This window comes from Saccostrea cucullata, unplaced genomic scaffold (genome assembly GCF_032062105.1).
Source record: "Saccostrea cucullata isolate Sc308-1 unplaced genomic scaffold, CSIRO_AGI_Scuc_v1 ctg1667, whole genome shotgun sequence".
Lineage (NCBI taxonomy): Eukaryota > Metazoa > Mollusca > Bivalvia > Ostreida > Ostreidae > Saccostrea > Saccostrea cuccullata.
Window position 1 is genome coordinate 87,170 of NW_026921914.1, and position 15,628 is coordinate 102,797.

Below are 15,628 nucleotides of genomic sequence, written 5' to 3' on the forward strand. Positions count from 1 at the left end.
TATGTCTTTTCTCCTCCTTCGTTACTTATCTCTACGTTTTATTCGTCTTATAAGTAAAATATATGGAGTTACGAAGAGAAGAGTGATCGATCTCAGAACTCTATAAATGAATAATACATGTACAAATTAGGGATAATACACAAACCATTGGAAGTTTCAGATGTACGATAAGGGGCCTAGAATGAGTGAACATCACCTTTCATTCCGTAACTCCCGTCGTAATCCCTGTACTTTAGTATTATGTATAACATAATATTAAAGGTATATTTGCAAAAACATGCCTGTTGTTTATTTACATATTAATATACGATCAGAAAATTGGATTGTTCATTTCATTCATTCATGAAAGTTTCATGAAGTCAATTGATGGGTTGGTCACACGACAAGTTTCAGAATTGATTATTTGAAATTGTATTACTCCGTTTACTGAAAATCGAGCTTATCAGTCGCTGTATTTAAAAAATCTAATTGATGTAAAAAATTATTCTCTCTGATTTTTTTAATGATGCTTTTTATCCTAAATATAAATGATAAAATGAGATATTTTGAAATTTCACAAAAATCTGCCCTCTTCTGTTAAAGAGTGTGGTCACACATTGCAGTTTTAAAGAAAATGAAATAGAAAATTCAGATGGAAAATCAAATGAAAAATAGCAACGTTTAAACGAACCTTAACTAACATATTTATAATTTTTATTGATATAAATTGAACTTATCATTGTTGCAGGCCTGGAACTGAATGTTACAATACGTGGATCACTGTTGATAGAGGGCGAGGTTGGTCACATTATGTGTTCCTTTTCCCTGAGTGAAGCCATTAACTTGACGTCTTCAAATGTTACTTTTATTTGGACTAAAGATGACAAAACACTAAAAAATACATCAGCATTGACAATTTCACATTCCTGTAATGGACAAACATGTGATTCCCGTATTTTTGTATCGTATGTTGACATTCTTTCTGAAGGTAAGGTGTATTTCTATTCAATAAATTCGGTGATTTGTTTATGAAGTTGAAAGTACAAACTTAATGCCGTATACAGGAAAATTTCCCCCCGTTTTTTTCGCCTTCGTAGAAATTTGTCAGATTAGTTTAAAGAGGTCGAATTATAAGAGAAAGTAGTTTATCTTAGAACTTTTGCGGACAAAACTTTAACGGGGCAAAATTGTTTGGGATTGGGAACGGGCGAAAGTAATGAATTTTAAAGTCTGACAAAATCACAGTAATGTGCTCTAGATTTAAAGCAATTCATTTTTAGCAGAAAATATAGGATTTTTCGTCCATATAAAAAATTATGTGACGTTTTTGAAGCACCTGAATGATAGAAATGCTGGTAATTTTGAGTGAAAGTAAAAGATAATTTACGTAATTTGTATTCGTAGTTTATTTTTTATCCGACAAGCTAATGAGCGAATGGGTTTTTCATTTTGAGAATTTTCCCGACGTGATAATTTTTGTATAGTATTTGAAAGGATATTTTGACCTGCATGCTTATTATATGTCACAAATATGCGTCATCTCTAATTTTTCTTCACAGACACCATCTGTTTTAATACCTGCCCTTTCCTTTATAACTGTAAACGTATTACATTTGGCGGTGTATTCTTTTGTACACGCTTAATATAATACATTTACAATATTTCAACAAAAGGCAGTTAAAACATTATCAGTAGCAAGACTGGACTATATAAACATGAAATTTCTTAAATTGCTAATATCTTCTGATTATATTTCTTTTCCAAAATGTGGAATGAGCTTTCTTAACATCCTTAATATGACTGATAATAAAAAACAAAAGTAAGGCTGATAATAAAACATTTTTTTTATTTAGGCACATACACTTGCAATGCCAGTTTGGATCAATTCGATTTCATCGGACATGGATCAGCAAAAGAAAAAATAGAAATGAAAGAAAAACCATATCTTGTCATGAGACCTATCACAGCTTCTGTTCAAACTGACGAAAAAGTTCTAATTCGCTGCTATGTTAGAAACATCGATAAGTGGTACCATGAATCAAACGAATCTTTGGCATGGTGCTTTGGCAATGAAAGTAAAATTATTACACGTATGTCATATTTTACTACTATTTGAATGCTTGCCAAATATACTTTAACACTGATCACAAATTGTACTAGTATATAAGAATACGAAAAAAAAATCCTTTTAATCGGTTGCAGAAAAAGGTGACGATTTTAACCAGTCCTTTGCATTCACTGTGACGGGCAATGTTGAGATTCGATGTGGAATAAACAGCTGTTTACCCGGGAATTCAACATCGTCTCATATAACCATGGTTCAAAAGGGTGGGTTTGTTTCTTCAAAACTATAAATATGTGTCGAGAATACATTTACTACTTTTTATAATTTTGGGGCAGCATGAGCAATAATTCATTACATGTATATATTGCGTGAGAAGAATATAAATATGTAGAAATAACTCTTGATATATTTTTCTTGTAAAAATTAACTAAGCTTCCTTTATAATTTTATACAACATTTCAATTTCAAATGAAATATTTTATAGGAAAGGATTTGTGTAAAGAGATTGAAGACTGGCCCTCAAGTCCAGCGGGCCAAGAAGCAACCATTCCTTGTCCTAAAGAATATAATGGTCAGAATTCAGCTATTTAAAACTTGACTTATATACAAGAAATATGAGTTGTTCTAAGTATAAGTTATACTAATTGATTAAGTTTTAAAATTTTAAGGCATACAGAAGAGAAAATGCAAAGAAAATGGAGTATGGGGCGCCATCAATACAACCAACTGCACACAAGAGAAGCTAGAAAAAGTAGAAAAAGCAATTGAAGGAATTAAAGATATTTCTGAATCAATTGTGCAGCAATCACTTACTGCGATAGCAGATGTCGTCAATTCGACCGATGACAACAATAACGTAGCACATGTTAATATAAAACAGAGCGTCTTGCATTATATCTGCAATATCCAGCAAAAATATAACATTTGAAAATAAAGCAGCTGCAGAGCAAGTAACTGATGTAAGTATGCATACAACTCCTTATTACATTGTTATTATATAATATTAATTACACTAAAAAAAATATTTTAACTAATTTGTTTTAAAACAGGAAGTATAGAAATGTAGGTTATTATGAAAGACAATTATTTCACCCAGAACAAACTATGTGTACATATGGTAAATGTGCATTTATCACATATATATATACATTATGTATAATTTATACAGTCAGGTCAGAGGAACATGTACAAAATAGAAAACATGAGAGAAGATAAAGGTGGGGGAGTGGGAAAATTATATGTATTTTTAAGTGACTGAAATTATGGTGTTAGCTATGAGAGTGAGATCTCCTTGCATTGAGAAAAAGAAATTTCCGAAGTTTTTTAAATATTGTATTAGAATTAGTAATCAATGTCTTAATAGCAGGAGTTCATGTCTATCATATTGCACGAATGTATTAAAAATGCTGAGCGACACTTGCTTTGGCGACGGGGATCTATCATTTTAAACATTTCTACTGTTCCTCATATAAATACCGGTTTTTACTACATTTTCAAATCGAGCCGCAATTTATTCATTCGTCTCATTTATGTAGAGTGTGTATTTTGACTTTAACTTATACATATCTAAAAGACAGTGTTAGACAATTTTCGGTCACATATATTTTTTAAGTCTTCAAACAACCATCGAGCTGGCTACAACTGATCCCCGAGTATCAATCTCTTTTGACCCGATTGATATAACCTAATCACCTTTTATTGATAAAAATTCATGGTTGCCAACGAGACACCGATAGTAATCGGACGGTGACTAAGGCCATTTTGCGAATCGGTGGGGGACATCAGCAGAAAATAAGTTGTAATTAAAAATCAGCGATGTCTCCTCCGATGCCTCATGTCGCTCCCCATCGGCAACCCATCACTAACACATCTTTTGATGATTGGCCGATGTTTGGCCAAGAATCGTCAAGTGTCCGGTGAATCTGAGGTCATTGGGGAGTTGAGTGGTGGGCAACAGACATCGGCCGATCATTGGTCGATGTTCGACGATACATTGGCCCATAGTCGATCGACGTACGAATGATGTTCGCCAATGTATAAGCAAGATAATGTAAATCGACCGATTACTCCGGAACATCGTTTTATGATTAGCAATGCATCGCTGGGCCTTTTATAAGTCCGACCTGCAACCACGCCATTTCAATCAACAATGCATTGTTTGCCCATCCTTTACTTCATCGTTGGATAATGTGACTGATACTTTAACGACTGCTAGGCCGATGTGGACCGATGTTTGAGGCATAGCTCACACCAGGGAAATCTGACTAATGTCTAGGTCACATTTCCCGGCCGGTAGCCGTAGACCGGTGGTAATCGTTGGTAATCCGTGGTGTTAACGATTCCCTAACATCGGTCCACATCGGCCTAGTAGTCCTTACAGAATCAGTCACATTATCCAGCGATGGGTATTCGATAGGTAACTAATGCCTTTTATGATAAAAATGACGTGGTTGCGGGCTGGACTTTCAAAGGCCCAGCGAAGCATTGCTAATCATAAAACGACGTTCCAAGATAATCGGCCAATATGTATTACATCGCTCATACATTGGTGAACATCGTTCGAACATCGGTTGACTACGGGCCAATGTTTGGTCGAACATCGACCTATGATCGGCCGTTATCTGTTTGACACCACTCAACCCCCCAATGACCTCAGATTCAACGGATATTGGACGATGCTCGGCCATACATCGGGCGATCCGTGAAAGATGTGTGAATGATGGGTTGCCGATGAGGAGCGATTTGAGGCACCGTTGGAGACATCGCTGAATTTTAACTACGAATTATTTCCTACCGATGACCCCACCGATTCGCAAAATGGTCTCAGTCACCTTCCGATCATTAGTGGTGCCCGGCCGGCAACCTCGCCATTTTCATCAAAAAACGCATCGGTTTCTCATCGTATACCCCATCGCTGGATAATGTGACTGATACTTAAAGTATCAGTTACATGATCCAGCGATGGCGTTTACGATGAGAAATCGATGTTTTGTTGTTTTTTTTTATAAAAAATGGTTGGATGCCGGTCGGCAACTTATAGAAATCGGACGGTGACTGAGGCCATATGACAAAGCGAATCTTTGGATGTCATCAGTAGAAAATAAGTTGAAGTTTAAATCAGAAATGTCTATACCGATGCCCCACATCGCTCCTCATCGGCAACCCATCATTAACACATTTTTCAAGGATTGGCCGATGTATGGCCGAGCATCGTCAAGTGTCCGTTGAATCTGAGGGTCGACCGCCGTACGAACGAAGTTAACCAATGTATGAGCGATGTTATATACATCGGCCAATTACCCTGGAGCATCGTTTTATGATTAGCAATGCATCGCTGAGTCTTTTTAAGTCCGGCCGACAACCAAGCCATTTTTATCGAAAAACCCATTGGTTGCCCATCGTATACCCCATTGCTTGATTATGTGACTGATACTTTAAGAACTACTAGACAGATGTGTACCGATGTTTGGGCATCGCTCTCGCCACTTATTACCACCGATTACCACCGGTCTAAGGCCACCGACCGGGAAATTTGACTAAGGCATAAGGCGTTTTTCACGTAGCATTCAACTGTTAGATAGGATTTCGTCTTGTATGTCTTTGGGAGATTATTGATGAAATACATGTGTCCATCGACGTATGTAAGTGCCCATACTTAAGGTAAAAAATTACTCTAAATCCGTCATATAAAACAGATAGACAGACTTGGAAATTTACACATTTAGAAAACATATCCATTACCAGTGTTCTTTGTCGTCGGAAAAAAGTATATATACAAGGTACCTCTAACATCTAACATGAATGGGACAAATGCCTTATGCCTAGGTCACATTTCCCGGCCGGTAGCCGTAGACCGGTGGTAATCGTTGGTAATCCGTGGTGTTAACGATTCCCTAACATCGGTCCACATCGGCCTAGTAGTCCTTACAGAATCAGTCACAATATCCAGCGATGGGTATTCGATAGGTAACTAATGCCTTTTATGATAAAAATGGCGTGGTTGGCGGCCGGACTTACAAAGGCCCAGCGATGCATTGCTAATCATAAATCGATGTTCCAGGATAATCGGCCGATGTATATTACATCGCTCATACGTTGGTGAACATTGTTCGTACATCGGTAGACTACGGGCCAATGTTTGGTCGAACATCGACCGATGATCGGTCGTTATCTGTTTAACACCACTAAACTCCCCGATGACCTCAGATTCAACAGATATTGGACGATGCTCGGCCATACATCGGCCGTTCCTTAAAAGATTTGTTAATGATGGGTTGCCGATGAGGAGCGATGTGAGGCATTGTTGGAGACATCGCTGAATTTTAACTACGAATAATTTCCTACCGATGACCCCACCGATTCGCAAAAAAAGACTCAGTCACCGTCCGATCACTAGTGGTGCCCGGCCGGCAACCACGCCATTTTTATCAAAAAACGCATCGGTTTCTCATCGTCTACCCCATCGTTGGATAATGTGACTTATACTTTAGTCACACTTCCCGGCCGGTTGCCTTATACGAGTGGTAATCAGTGGTAATAAGGCCTAGTAGTCCTTAAAGTATCAGTCTCATTATCCAGCGATGGGGTATACGATGGGCAACCAATGCGTTTTTTGATAAAAATGGCATGGTTGCCGGGAGGATTTACAAAGGCAATGTATTGCTAATCATTAATGCCTAGGTCACATTTCCCGGCCGGTAGCCGTAGACCGGTGGTAATCGGTGGTAATCCGTGGTGTTAACGATGCCCCAACATCGGTTCACATCGGCCTAGTAGTCTTTCACGTACATGTATCAGTCACATTATCCAGCGATGGGTATACGATGGACAACCAATGCGTTTTATGATAAATATGGCGTGGTTGCCGGCCGGACTTACAAAGGCCCAGCGATGCATTGCTAATCATAAAACAATGTTCCAGGATAATCGGCCGATGTATATTACTTCGCTCATACGTTGGTGAACATCGTTCGAACATCGGTCGACTACGGGCCAATGTTTGGTCGAACATCGACCGATGATCGGTCGTAATCTGTTGAACACCACTCAACCCCCCGATGACCTCAGATTCAACGGATATTGGTCGATGCTCGGCCATACATCGGCCGATCCGTGAAAGATGTGTTAATGATGGGTTGCCGATGAAGGGCATCGTTGGAGACATCGCTGATTTTTAACTACGAATTATTTCCTACCGATGACCCCACCGATTCGCAAAATAGCCTTAGTCATCGTCCGATCACTAATAGTGTCCGGGCGGCAACCACGCCATTTTCATCAAAAAACGCATCGGTTTCTCATCGTATACCCCATCGCTGGATAATGTGACTGATACTTAAACGATATTACCGATTAATCGGCCGATGTACATATATATTACATCGCTACTTCATTGGTGAACATCGTTCATATGTCGGGCGACTATGGGTCAATGTTTTGTCGAACATCTACCGATGATCGGCCGATGTCTGTTGCCCACCAATCAACCCCCCCCCCCATGACCTCAGATTCAACGGACCCTTGACGATGCTTGGCCATACATCGGCCAATTCTTGAAAATGTATTACTGATGGGTTGCCGATGAGGAGCGATGCGGGACATCGGTGGAGACATCGCTGATTTTTAACTGCAATTTATTTTCTACCAATGACCCCTACCGATTCGCCAAATGGCCTCAGTCATCGTCCGATTACTATAGGTGTCCGACCGGCAACCTAGAAATTTTTCTTTTAAAAAATCCCATCGGCTTCTCATTGTATACCCCATTGCTAGATAATGTGAATGATACCTAACAAAGTGTAGCTCAGATGTTAATATTTCACAATATTTTAAAAAATAATAGGCAGTACATCTTTTCATATAAATAGAGGATATCCAATGTGTTGTAGTTGAATATGGAATTTATTTCACGAGTGGGACAGGATTTTTGATATTTTCACGAGTGCGAAGCACGAGTGAAAATATCAAAAAAATCCTGTTTCACGAGTGAAATAAATTCCGTATTCAACTACAAAACATTGAATTTTCTGTTTTTTACATTCAAAAAAAATTCTTTGATTTTTCCTTTGCCTCTGTCTTTTTGTAATACAGTTATAGGCTCATGACGTCATAGTTGAGTAGTTGAGACGTCATAGTTACGTGAGGTGAAAACACTGTATAAACATGGATTTATCAACATATTTTGGTAATTTTGACAGTTTTATTCGCTGTCAGAATTGTTTATTTCCATCTATCTTATATTTTTTCACAGCAATCTTCGTTATGGGAAGGGAAATCGAGAGTTTTCCCGCACTTCTGATGTTCGTCACACTGCAATAGGATATCATTTTGATATCCTTTCACGCTGTGACAGGATATCATTTTTATTCAATGAATAAATTACAGTATTTCACGGGTAAAAATGTAATAAATTAATATATTAGCAGAGTTTTATTAGAATTCTGATAAGAAACTAGAGGTACTGTGAGCAATGAGCTCACTAAATGATACCCCCCGCCTCCCATAATGTCCATGTGTTGCTATACATTGTTTTACGGTAATGTGTAAAGAAAAATAACTCGTCCTATCAAGGTTATAATAATAGAAAACGATAACAATTGACAGACACACATTACATCATTAATATATGCTCATTTTGCATTCGTACAATAGTCTTAAATTACATGAATGAAAAGTCTAAACAATTATCAAATGAATTAAAGCGTCAAGCAGTTCTATCTAAGGCGTTTTGGAAGGGAGAAAAAATGTTATATATATATATATAGATGTATAATGTGGCATTTATTTATATTACAAATTTTCTAAACTAGTCTAAGATTATCTGAATTCTTGTCGGGGATCGTCAAATGTTGTCTTTAGTAGTATATTTAAAAATGTAGCAGAATTAACAAAACATACAAAATAAAACTTACATATTATGTAACATGTTTTGACTTATTCTGAATTTATACATGTTTTTTTTCATATGATGATGAAGAAATTTGTTGATGTTGTCAGTCAACTTTTAAATGTGAATAAAACCAAAGTAAATCAAGCAAGTGATGAAAAGAACGTAAGTAAATTTATTTTAACTTTTATGATCGTTTGGTTCCATCCTTCTTTCGATAAATATTGCGGGAAATGACATTCTATTGATAATTGTAATGTTTATGATAAACATTTTGAATTGTAGTTGAAAAGTAAGATCATCTTATCCGTGGACGGATTTGCCAAATCTGTGGCCAAGACACTAAATACGAACGAGGCGGTGACTGTTGAAAAGAAAAACCTGTGTATGTAAAAATTTAAATAATAATAATGAAATATTTTTTTAAAAAATGTAATTATTTAAGACACATAAACAGATGGCAATACATATTGGATAAGTATTTTATAATTTTAGAATAAAGTAGAATCTGAGATTTTGGTGGGGTAAAATTTCTTTCATTTTTTATCCACAAAGGTTTTGTGGGCATTAAATATCTTTTTTTTTTCTCGAAAGACTACTATTAAGTATACCATATGACTGCTTTTACGTTATGACTTTCTTTTTCTTTTTTGCTACCATTTTTCTTATTTGCAAAAAATAAAACACGCAGATATTATGTCGGTTATTCTCTGCTGTATTATTTTTTATCAATTATTTTTAATCGTTAAATTATAACAAAAAGTAAAAGATTTACATTATACTACTTTTCTGCGAAATTTTCAACGCGTGAAAAAGGGTACATTTAGATAAACTTTTCGTGTATCATTTACGTTTTCTGCTAATTCTCATCAAAGAAAGTAAAAGAAAACTAAAGTACCAACGATTCTTACTGCTCTTACGGTATCTATTAGAAAATTAAAAATATATATCACATGAAAATATTATAAAAAGCTTTAATTTCGAATCACTGAATAAAAATTTCTTAAAAGGTTTTTCTCTATTTTAGATCTAACTATAGAAAATGTTACGAAGCAAGACATAGTATTTCCCAAAAATGCATCCGTAGCCCAAAGCACCAAATTTCAATTACCAGAAAAGGCTCTTTCCAAGCAAGGTAAGCTGATGTCTTATATGTAAAATTTTTGTAGTAATGTTTCCCGATTTCCAGTTAGTAAACTAATTTATAAAAATAAGAATTATTCTTTGTCACTGTAGGTAGTACTGTTGCGTTTACCGCTGTTAAATATGATGATTTTGGATCTGATTTTGAGTTTGAGCACACACCAGGAAAGTAAATACTAGGCCTGAAATATATCCTTTTTTATTTCAAAATATTTTTACGCAAAAAGCTTTCCATATCCACTCATGCAGATTTTAAATGACTTTTGTAAATTAACTTCTTCTTGGTAGCATTTTATAAAATTATTTAAAATATCAGATAAACCTTTAAAAGTACCTAAAGTTAATGTTATAAAGATTCTAACAACTATTAATCCAGTGATTTATTGTCCTTTGTTATAAGAAAGAACATCAGCGTTGACTCGAGTGTTCTATCACTAACAATAGAAGACCTGAAGGACACTTCATTACAACCAAATAATATCACCCTGACATTTCAGCGAAAGAATGTGAGTAGATTTCTGATGTAATTTATAGTTACAACAAAGCTATTTACATATTTGATTATCATAACACGTTACTTTCATACACTTACTTTAAACTGTCAACTTAAATTTCATGGATATGTTTATAAATAAAATTTTATGTGCTATGCATGTAGAGTAATATGTTACTTATGAAATAAATTGGGAATACGAACAATATTTAGAGATCCGTGTTTCATGTCCTCGTCGCAGATTATTATTACTTTTGGATTTTGAATCGATCACTGTTTGATATCTTCAACTTTGATAATTTTTGTTCTTTAGTTTTCGATATATAATTATGATAATAATATTAAAAAGGAGAAGTTATGAAGGTTTGAATAATAATATTGTAAGGTAATTGTAAGATACAAAAAATAAGTCGAAGTTTGATAAGAGTCTAAAGTTGTATAAGAATGTACGAGGGAATTTATCAATTTGAAAATAGTTAATACTTTTGGTAGGCAAATAAACACATTTCTTTCCTTTTGTGACTGCTAATAAATTTAATTTTTAAATTTTAAATAATTGAATAGGAAGAAATAAATCTATGTATATTTATATATGTCATATATTTCAGAAAAATGAAAACAACGCATCATCAGATTGTGTGTACCTTAACTTAACAACAGAGTAAGTAAAGTAAAAAGAGGATTTCAACATAAATTCCAGAGGAAAAATGTCATTGTTAATGTACATGTATTAATAATGGCACATTTTTCGTGGTTAATAAATACATTACGACTACTTTGTAAAAAAAATCATATATTTTCTAACTTTTCTAAGTTTTTTTTTTTTTATATAAAAACATGTTCATCAATTTTGCTGTTAATCTTCATTTTTATCATTTGTATTTTAACGGTTAAGTTTAATTGAATAAGGAAATATGAGAAAGTGATGTTTTGGTCTTATTAATGTTTGCCTTTTTACATATGGTAAAAATATTGTTAGGATTTTTTTATCACAAAATTATCTTTAAATTATCGTAACTGAACAAGAATAATCTAATTCTTTATAATAAATGTAAAATTTAGTATGTGGAGCAGCAGGGGATGTAGCGTCAATTTCACTAACAGTTCCCTTACTGTCTGTTCCTGTAACCATCTTACTAATTTTGCCATTCTAATGAGTTTGTCGGATGATTTATATGTGGTAAACCTTTAATTTTATCAATTATTAACTGAAAATTTTTAAGTTCATACGTTCCAATTCTTTGGAATTATTCAGAATTGCTCAATTTTTAAATTTGTAAATATATGTATTTCATTGTATTTATGCAATCTTTGCAAGATTATAAAATAAATTTCTAAGATAGATGTTATTTGTTTTAAGGTATCTCGGAAAGATTATGAGAGATTAAAAATGATTTCCATCATCGGTTGCAGTTTATCTATCATTGGAGCCTTTGTAACGATCATCATATATCTGTATTTTTGGAGGTAAAGGTTATGATATTTTCACTAGCAATATACACTTTATAAGAGAGAAGGGGTAGTATTATAAGATAATGAGGTAGAGAGAGCCTTCTTGGTACTTATAGATGGTATTTGTATTATAATATTTTTCTTTTGAATAGATATATAAAATCCCGTCGATCAACGTTGGTTGTCCACCTGTGTATTGCACTTTGTGTTGCATATCTAATGTTCCTGACAGCAGTAGAACACACAGAAAATAAGGTATGTATGAATGATAGAAAACCGTCTTTGTGTATACAAGATTTCAAAATTGTGCTTTCAAAAGCAATCTGGTCCGTACAGTATGTAATTACTTGCATTATAAATTTGTATTTTTAATAATAATATTTACCATGATATACACAAGTAATACTTATGATATTAATATTTTATTGATATATTTACACTTTTGTCTCTTATTAGATCGGTTGTGTTATCATTGCTGCGTTATTACATTACTTCTTCCTGGCTATGTTTTGTATCATGTTGGGTCTTGGTATTGACCTAGCAGTGGCTATTCTCGATGTATTCAATTCGAGGTCAAGCTCTACAGTCTTTTACCTTCTTGGATGGGGTAAGGGCAATCAAAATTATTACCTTAGTAAATTGAATGTTTGCATAACCCACATATGAATAAACCCTTGATACAAATACTTTAGTCTAATAAATAAATGATTTTAGATTAACTGTTGGAAAAATATAGCTCCACAAGAAAAAAGGAGCAGTTAAAAATAACAAATATTAAAGAATATAACAAATGCATCAATTACAAAATATCATGCATTCATATGAATGCATATTTCATTAGATCGTGAACTACACTGTATAAAATGGAATTTCCATTTCTATAAATAAATTGTTAGTATCACATTACAGCCAGAATGTAGCATTTGCTAACTTTCATACATACTTACATATAGTACATATTTTTTCAATCTTTACGTAAACTTATCTGCATTTTTCTGTGAAAAAATATTGCTCAAAAGTAGTATCGTTTGTGTATGTCAGAAAAAATGGGAACCAACTCTTCTCGTTCCTCCTGAAAAAGATATTTTTAAGTTTGGGAAAAATCATTTATTTTTATTTATTTATTATTTAAAATTATGTATTTGCTGGTCGGGCATTTTCTAAGAAAGTTGAAGTTTTTCTCTGCATGGTTCCCCCTTCTTCTTATACGATTCCAAGTCACTGTTCTTAGCTTTTTATGTTCCTTTTTGTAGGGTTACCAGCGGTCATTGTAGGTATTACACTTGGTGGATCACAACTAGACGGATACGGGGATGAAAGATAGTGAGTAAAATGTGTTTTTAAGTTATACGAGGGTTGTCCCGTAAAATCGTAGACAAGTTGTCTAGCATGAAAAATAAACATCACTGGGTTCCTAATTTTTCACTATTATTTAGTACATATTTTAGTAATATACACAGCAAATTTCAGATAAATATATGCATAAATAAACGAATTATGAGATTATATGCCATGTATTGTTTCACCTTACGGCGCATGGATTATAACGTCATCGTGGCTAAAACAGCGTCACGTTTTATCTTTGCTGAAAATGAAGTTGGATTAGTCCGACTTAAATTTAGGAATTTCATTGATACACATTCTTTAGTCTCCATAAACAGTCGAAGAACCAATTGGCACCCTCATGCGATCTTCTCAAGATTTTAGTAAGTTACGGACAATATTCTCACCATCATTCAACTAATTGAAAATCTCATATCGGCGGTCTACTGTGACAGCTTCTTTTGCTATTACATAAGAAGTTTGTCCGTATGTTTTTACTCCCCAGGAACTCGATCAAAAAAGACTTCGCTAAGAAAACTTCTATTTCATTTGTATACTTAAGATATGGTGATATATTTTATAATCTTTTTTCTTCTATGGTCATTTCAAGTCTCTACAAGTGTCATTTCAACATCGAATTAAGCTGAACTGCTCTTCGGTGCACCGTAACGTCATAAAACGTCGCCACTTTTCCTGTGTTGTGTTTACCACTTTCTCATTTCGAATGCTCGAGAAACTGCCAGAAATTAACAAAATGGCTTAAAATTTTTACAAAGACTACAAAATTGATTGTGGAATTGAATTAGGATAATTTTAATCCAAATCTTATGTATTTTAAAAATTTTATTTTGAATTCAAACTTGTGTAATTCTTTAATAAAACCTTACTTTTTTGACCGTGTGCTGTAGGACAATACTCCGTGCACATTCAAGCTTAATAAAATCTTTATTTTTGCCTATATTTTATCAAAAAAATTATCATGCACTTAAATATGATAAATAAACATTTACTGAAATTTTCAGCTTAGTGCGCCTATTACTTTTCGAGAAAAACGCTTTGTCCACGATTTTACGGGACAACCCTCGTACATGTCTGATCAACAATTAAAAATGATTCCAAATAGTTAAAAGGAAACTAGGAAACTCACCAAATGCTCTAAAATAAATTTTGCAATATATGTACATGTACTGTCATTTCATATCTTTATTCAATAGCTGTTGGTTAAGGGATTCTTCGTTATATGGATTCATAGTTCCAGTCTTGTGTATCATCTCGGTAAGCTAAGATATTTATCCCCATTACATTGATTTAGAAATACAGAAATGCCAAAAACATTTTGTTTGCTTTGTTTATATATTTCTGAAATACTCCAGGTTAACCTAATAATCGTCATCGTTGTTATGAGAATGATGTACACATCAGCTTTCATGGCGAAGAAATCACTGAGAGAAAAAACGATGTAAGTAAAGGAAAACATTAATCATAGTTTTTATGCTCACTTTCTTTGGATACCCGTGAATATTCTAGCTTGTATGATATCAGTAATGCATATACATTTGTCATATCTTTAGACCCTAAAGTATAAATAAATTTACGGCATGATCAATAGTTTATTAGTATATAAAATTCATTTTTTGAACTATTTTCTGACCGGAAGGGAAAATGGGCATTCATGTTTTAAAGAAATGACTGGAATGAAAATGGATATTAAGGATTTTTTTTTACTGAAAACTTAATTTCATTTATTGAGGAAAATTACAAATGTGTTACTAAATTAAAATAAAATTAAGATGTACAAACAAGTAATATTCATGATATTGATTAATTTCATTTACAGAAGCGGCGTTAGAGGAATGTGTGCATTGCTTCCCATTCTGGGTTTGACCTGGGTGTTTGGAATTCTCTCAATTAATGAAGATCTGATATTCTTCCAGTATCTATTTGCTATATTCAACTCCTTGCAGGTACAATTTGATTAATTTTGCTAGACAAAATAAATAAATGAATACGGTTCAGGAAAGAAAAAAATGTTTCAGTTGAGATACCCTCTCTTGTTTTTATCATTTACTAATATACCTTAATATGGTCACTTAAGACAAATACCCGTCACTTCTTTTTGTAAGGAATCTGTTTTAATATAAATTTGAAACATTATTCTTCTACTTTTTAGGGTCTCTTTATATTCCTTTTCCATGTTGTTTTGAATTACCAGGTAATAAATTTTGATTCTTTTCTTTTTTGTTGTATTGTTTAAAATTGATTAAATGGGGGAGGTGGTCTTTTTGAA

At 33.9% G+C, this 15,628-nt stretch overlaps 1 protein-coding gene and 1 long non-coding RNA gene across 2 annotated transcripts; both read left to right on the forward strand.

Moving 5' to 3' along the window:
• The first annotated feature begins 742 nt into the window (after positions 1 to 742).
• Positions 743 to 10,242, forward strand: LOC134260902 (uncharacterized). Its single transcript, XR_009990661.1, has 9 exons — positions 743 to 967; positions 1,833 to 2,069; positions 2,182 to 2,307; positions 2,529 to 2,615; positions 2,713 to 3,003; positions 9,021 to 9,095; positions 9,216 to 9,315; positions 9,958 to 10,065; positions 10,167 to 10,242. It is a non-coding gene; the product is annotated as an uncharacterized LOC134260902 (long non-coding RNA).
• A 234-nt stretch (positions 10,243 to 10,476) lies between these two features.
• LOC134260908 (adhesion G protein-coupled receptor L3-like) lies at positions 10,477 to 15,553 on the forward strand (the record flags this gene model as incomplete). The annotated part of the gene is made up of 11 exons (XM_062743438.1): positions 10,477 to 10,579; positions 11,175 to 11,227; positions 11,629 to 11,746; positions 11,927 to 12,033; positions 12,171 to 12,273; positions 12,475 to 12,625; positions 13,272 to 13,341; positions 14,556 to 14,616; positions 14,715 to 14,800; positions 15,179 to 15,305; positions 15,512 to 15,553. Coding segments are annotated over exons 3-11 (864 nt in total), but the record flags the coding sequence as incomplete, so codon positions are not given.
• Between the last annotated feature and the right edge of the window lie 75 nt (positions 15,554 to 15,628).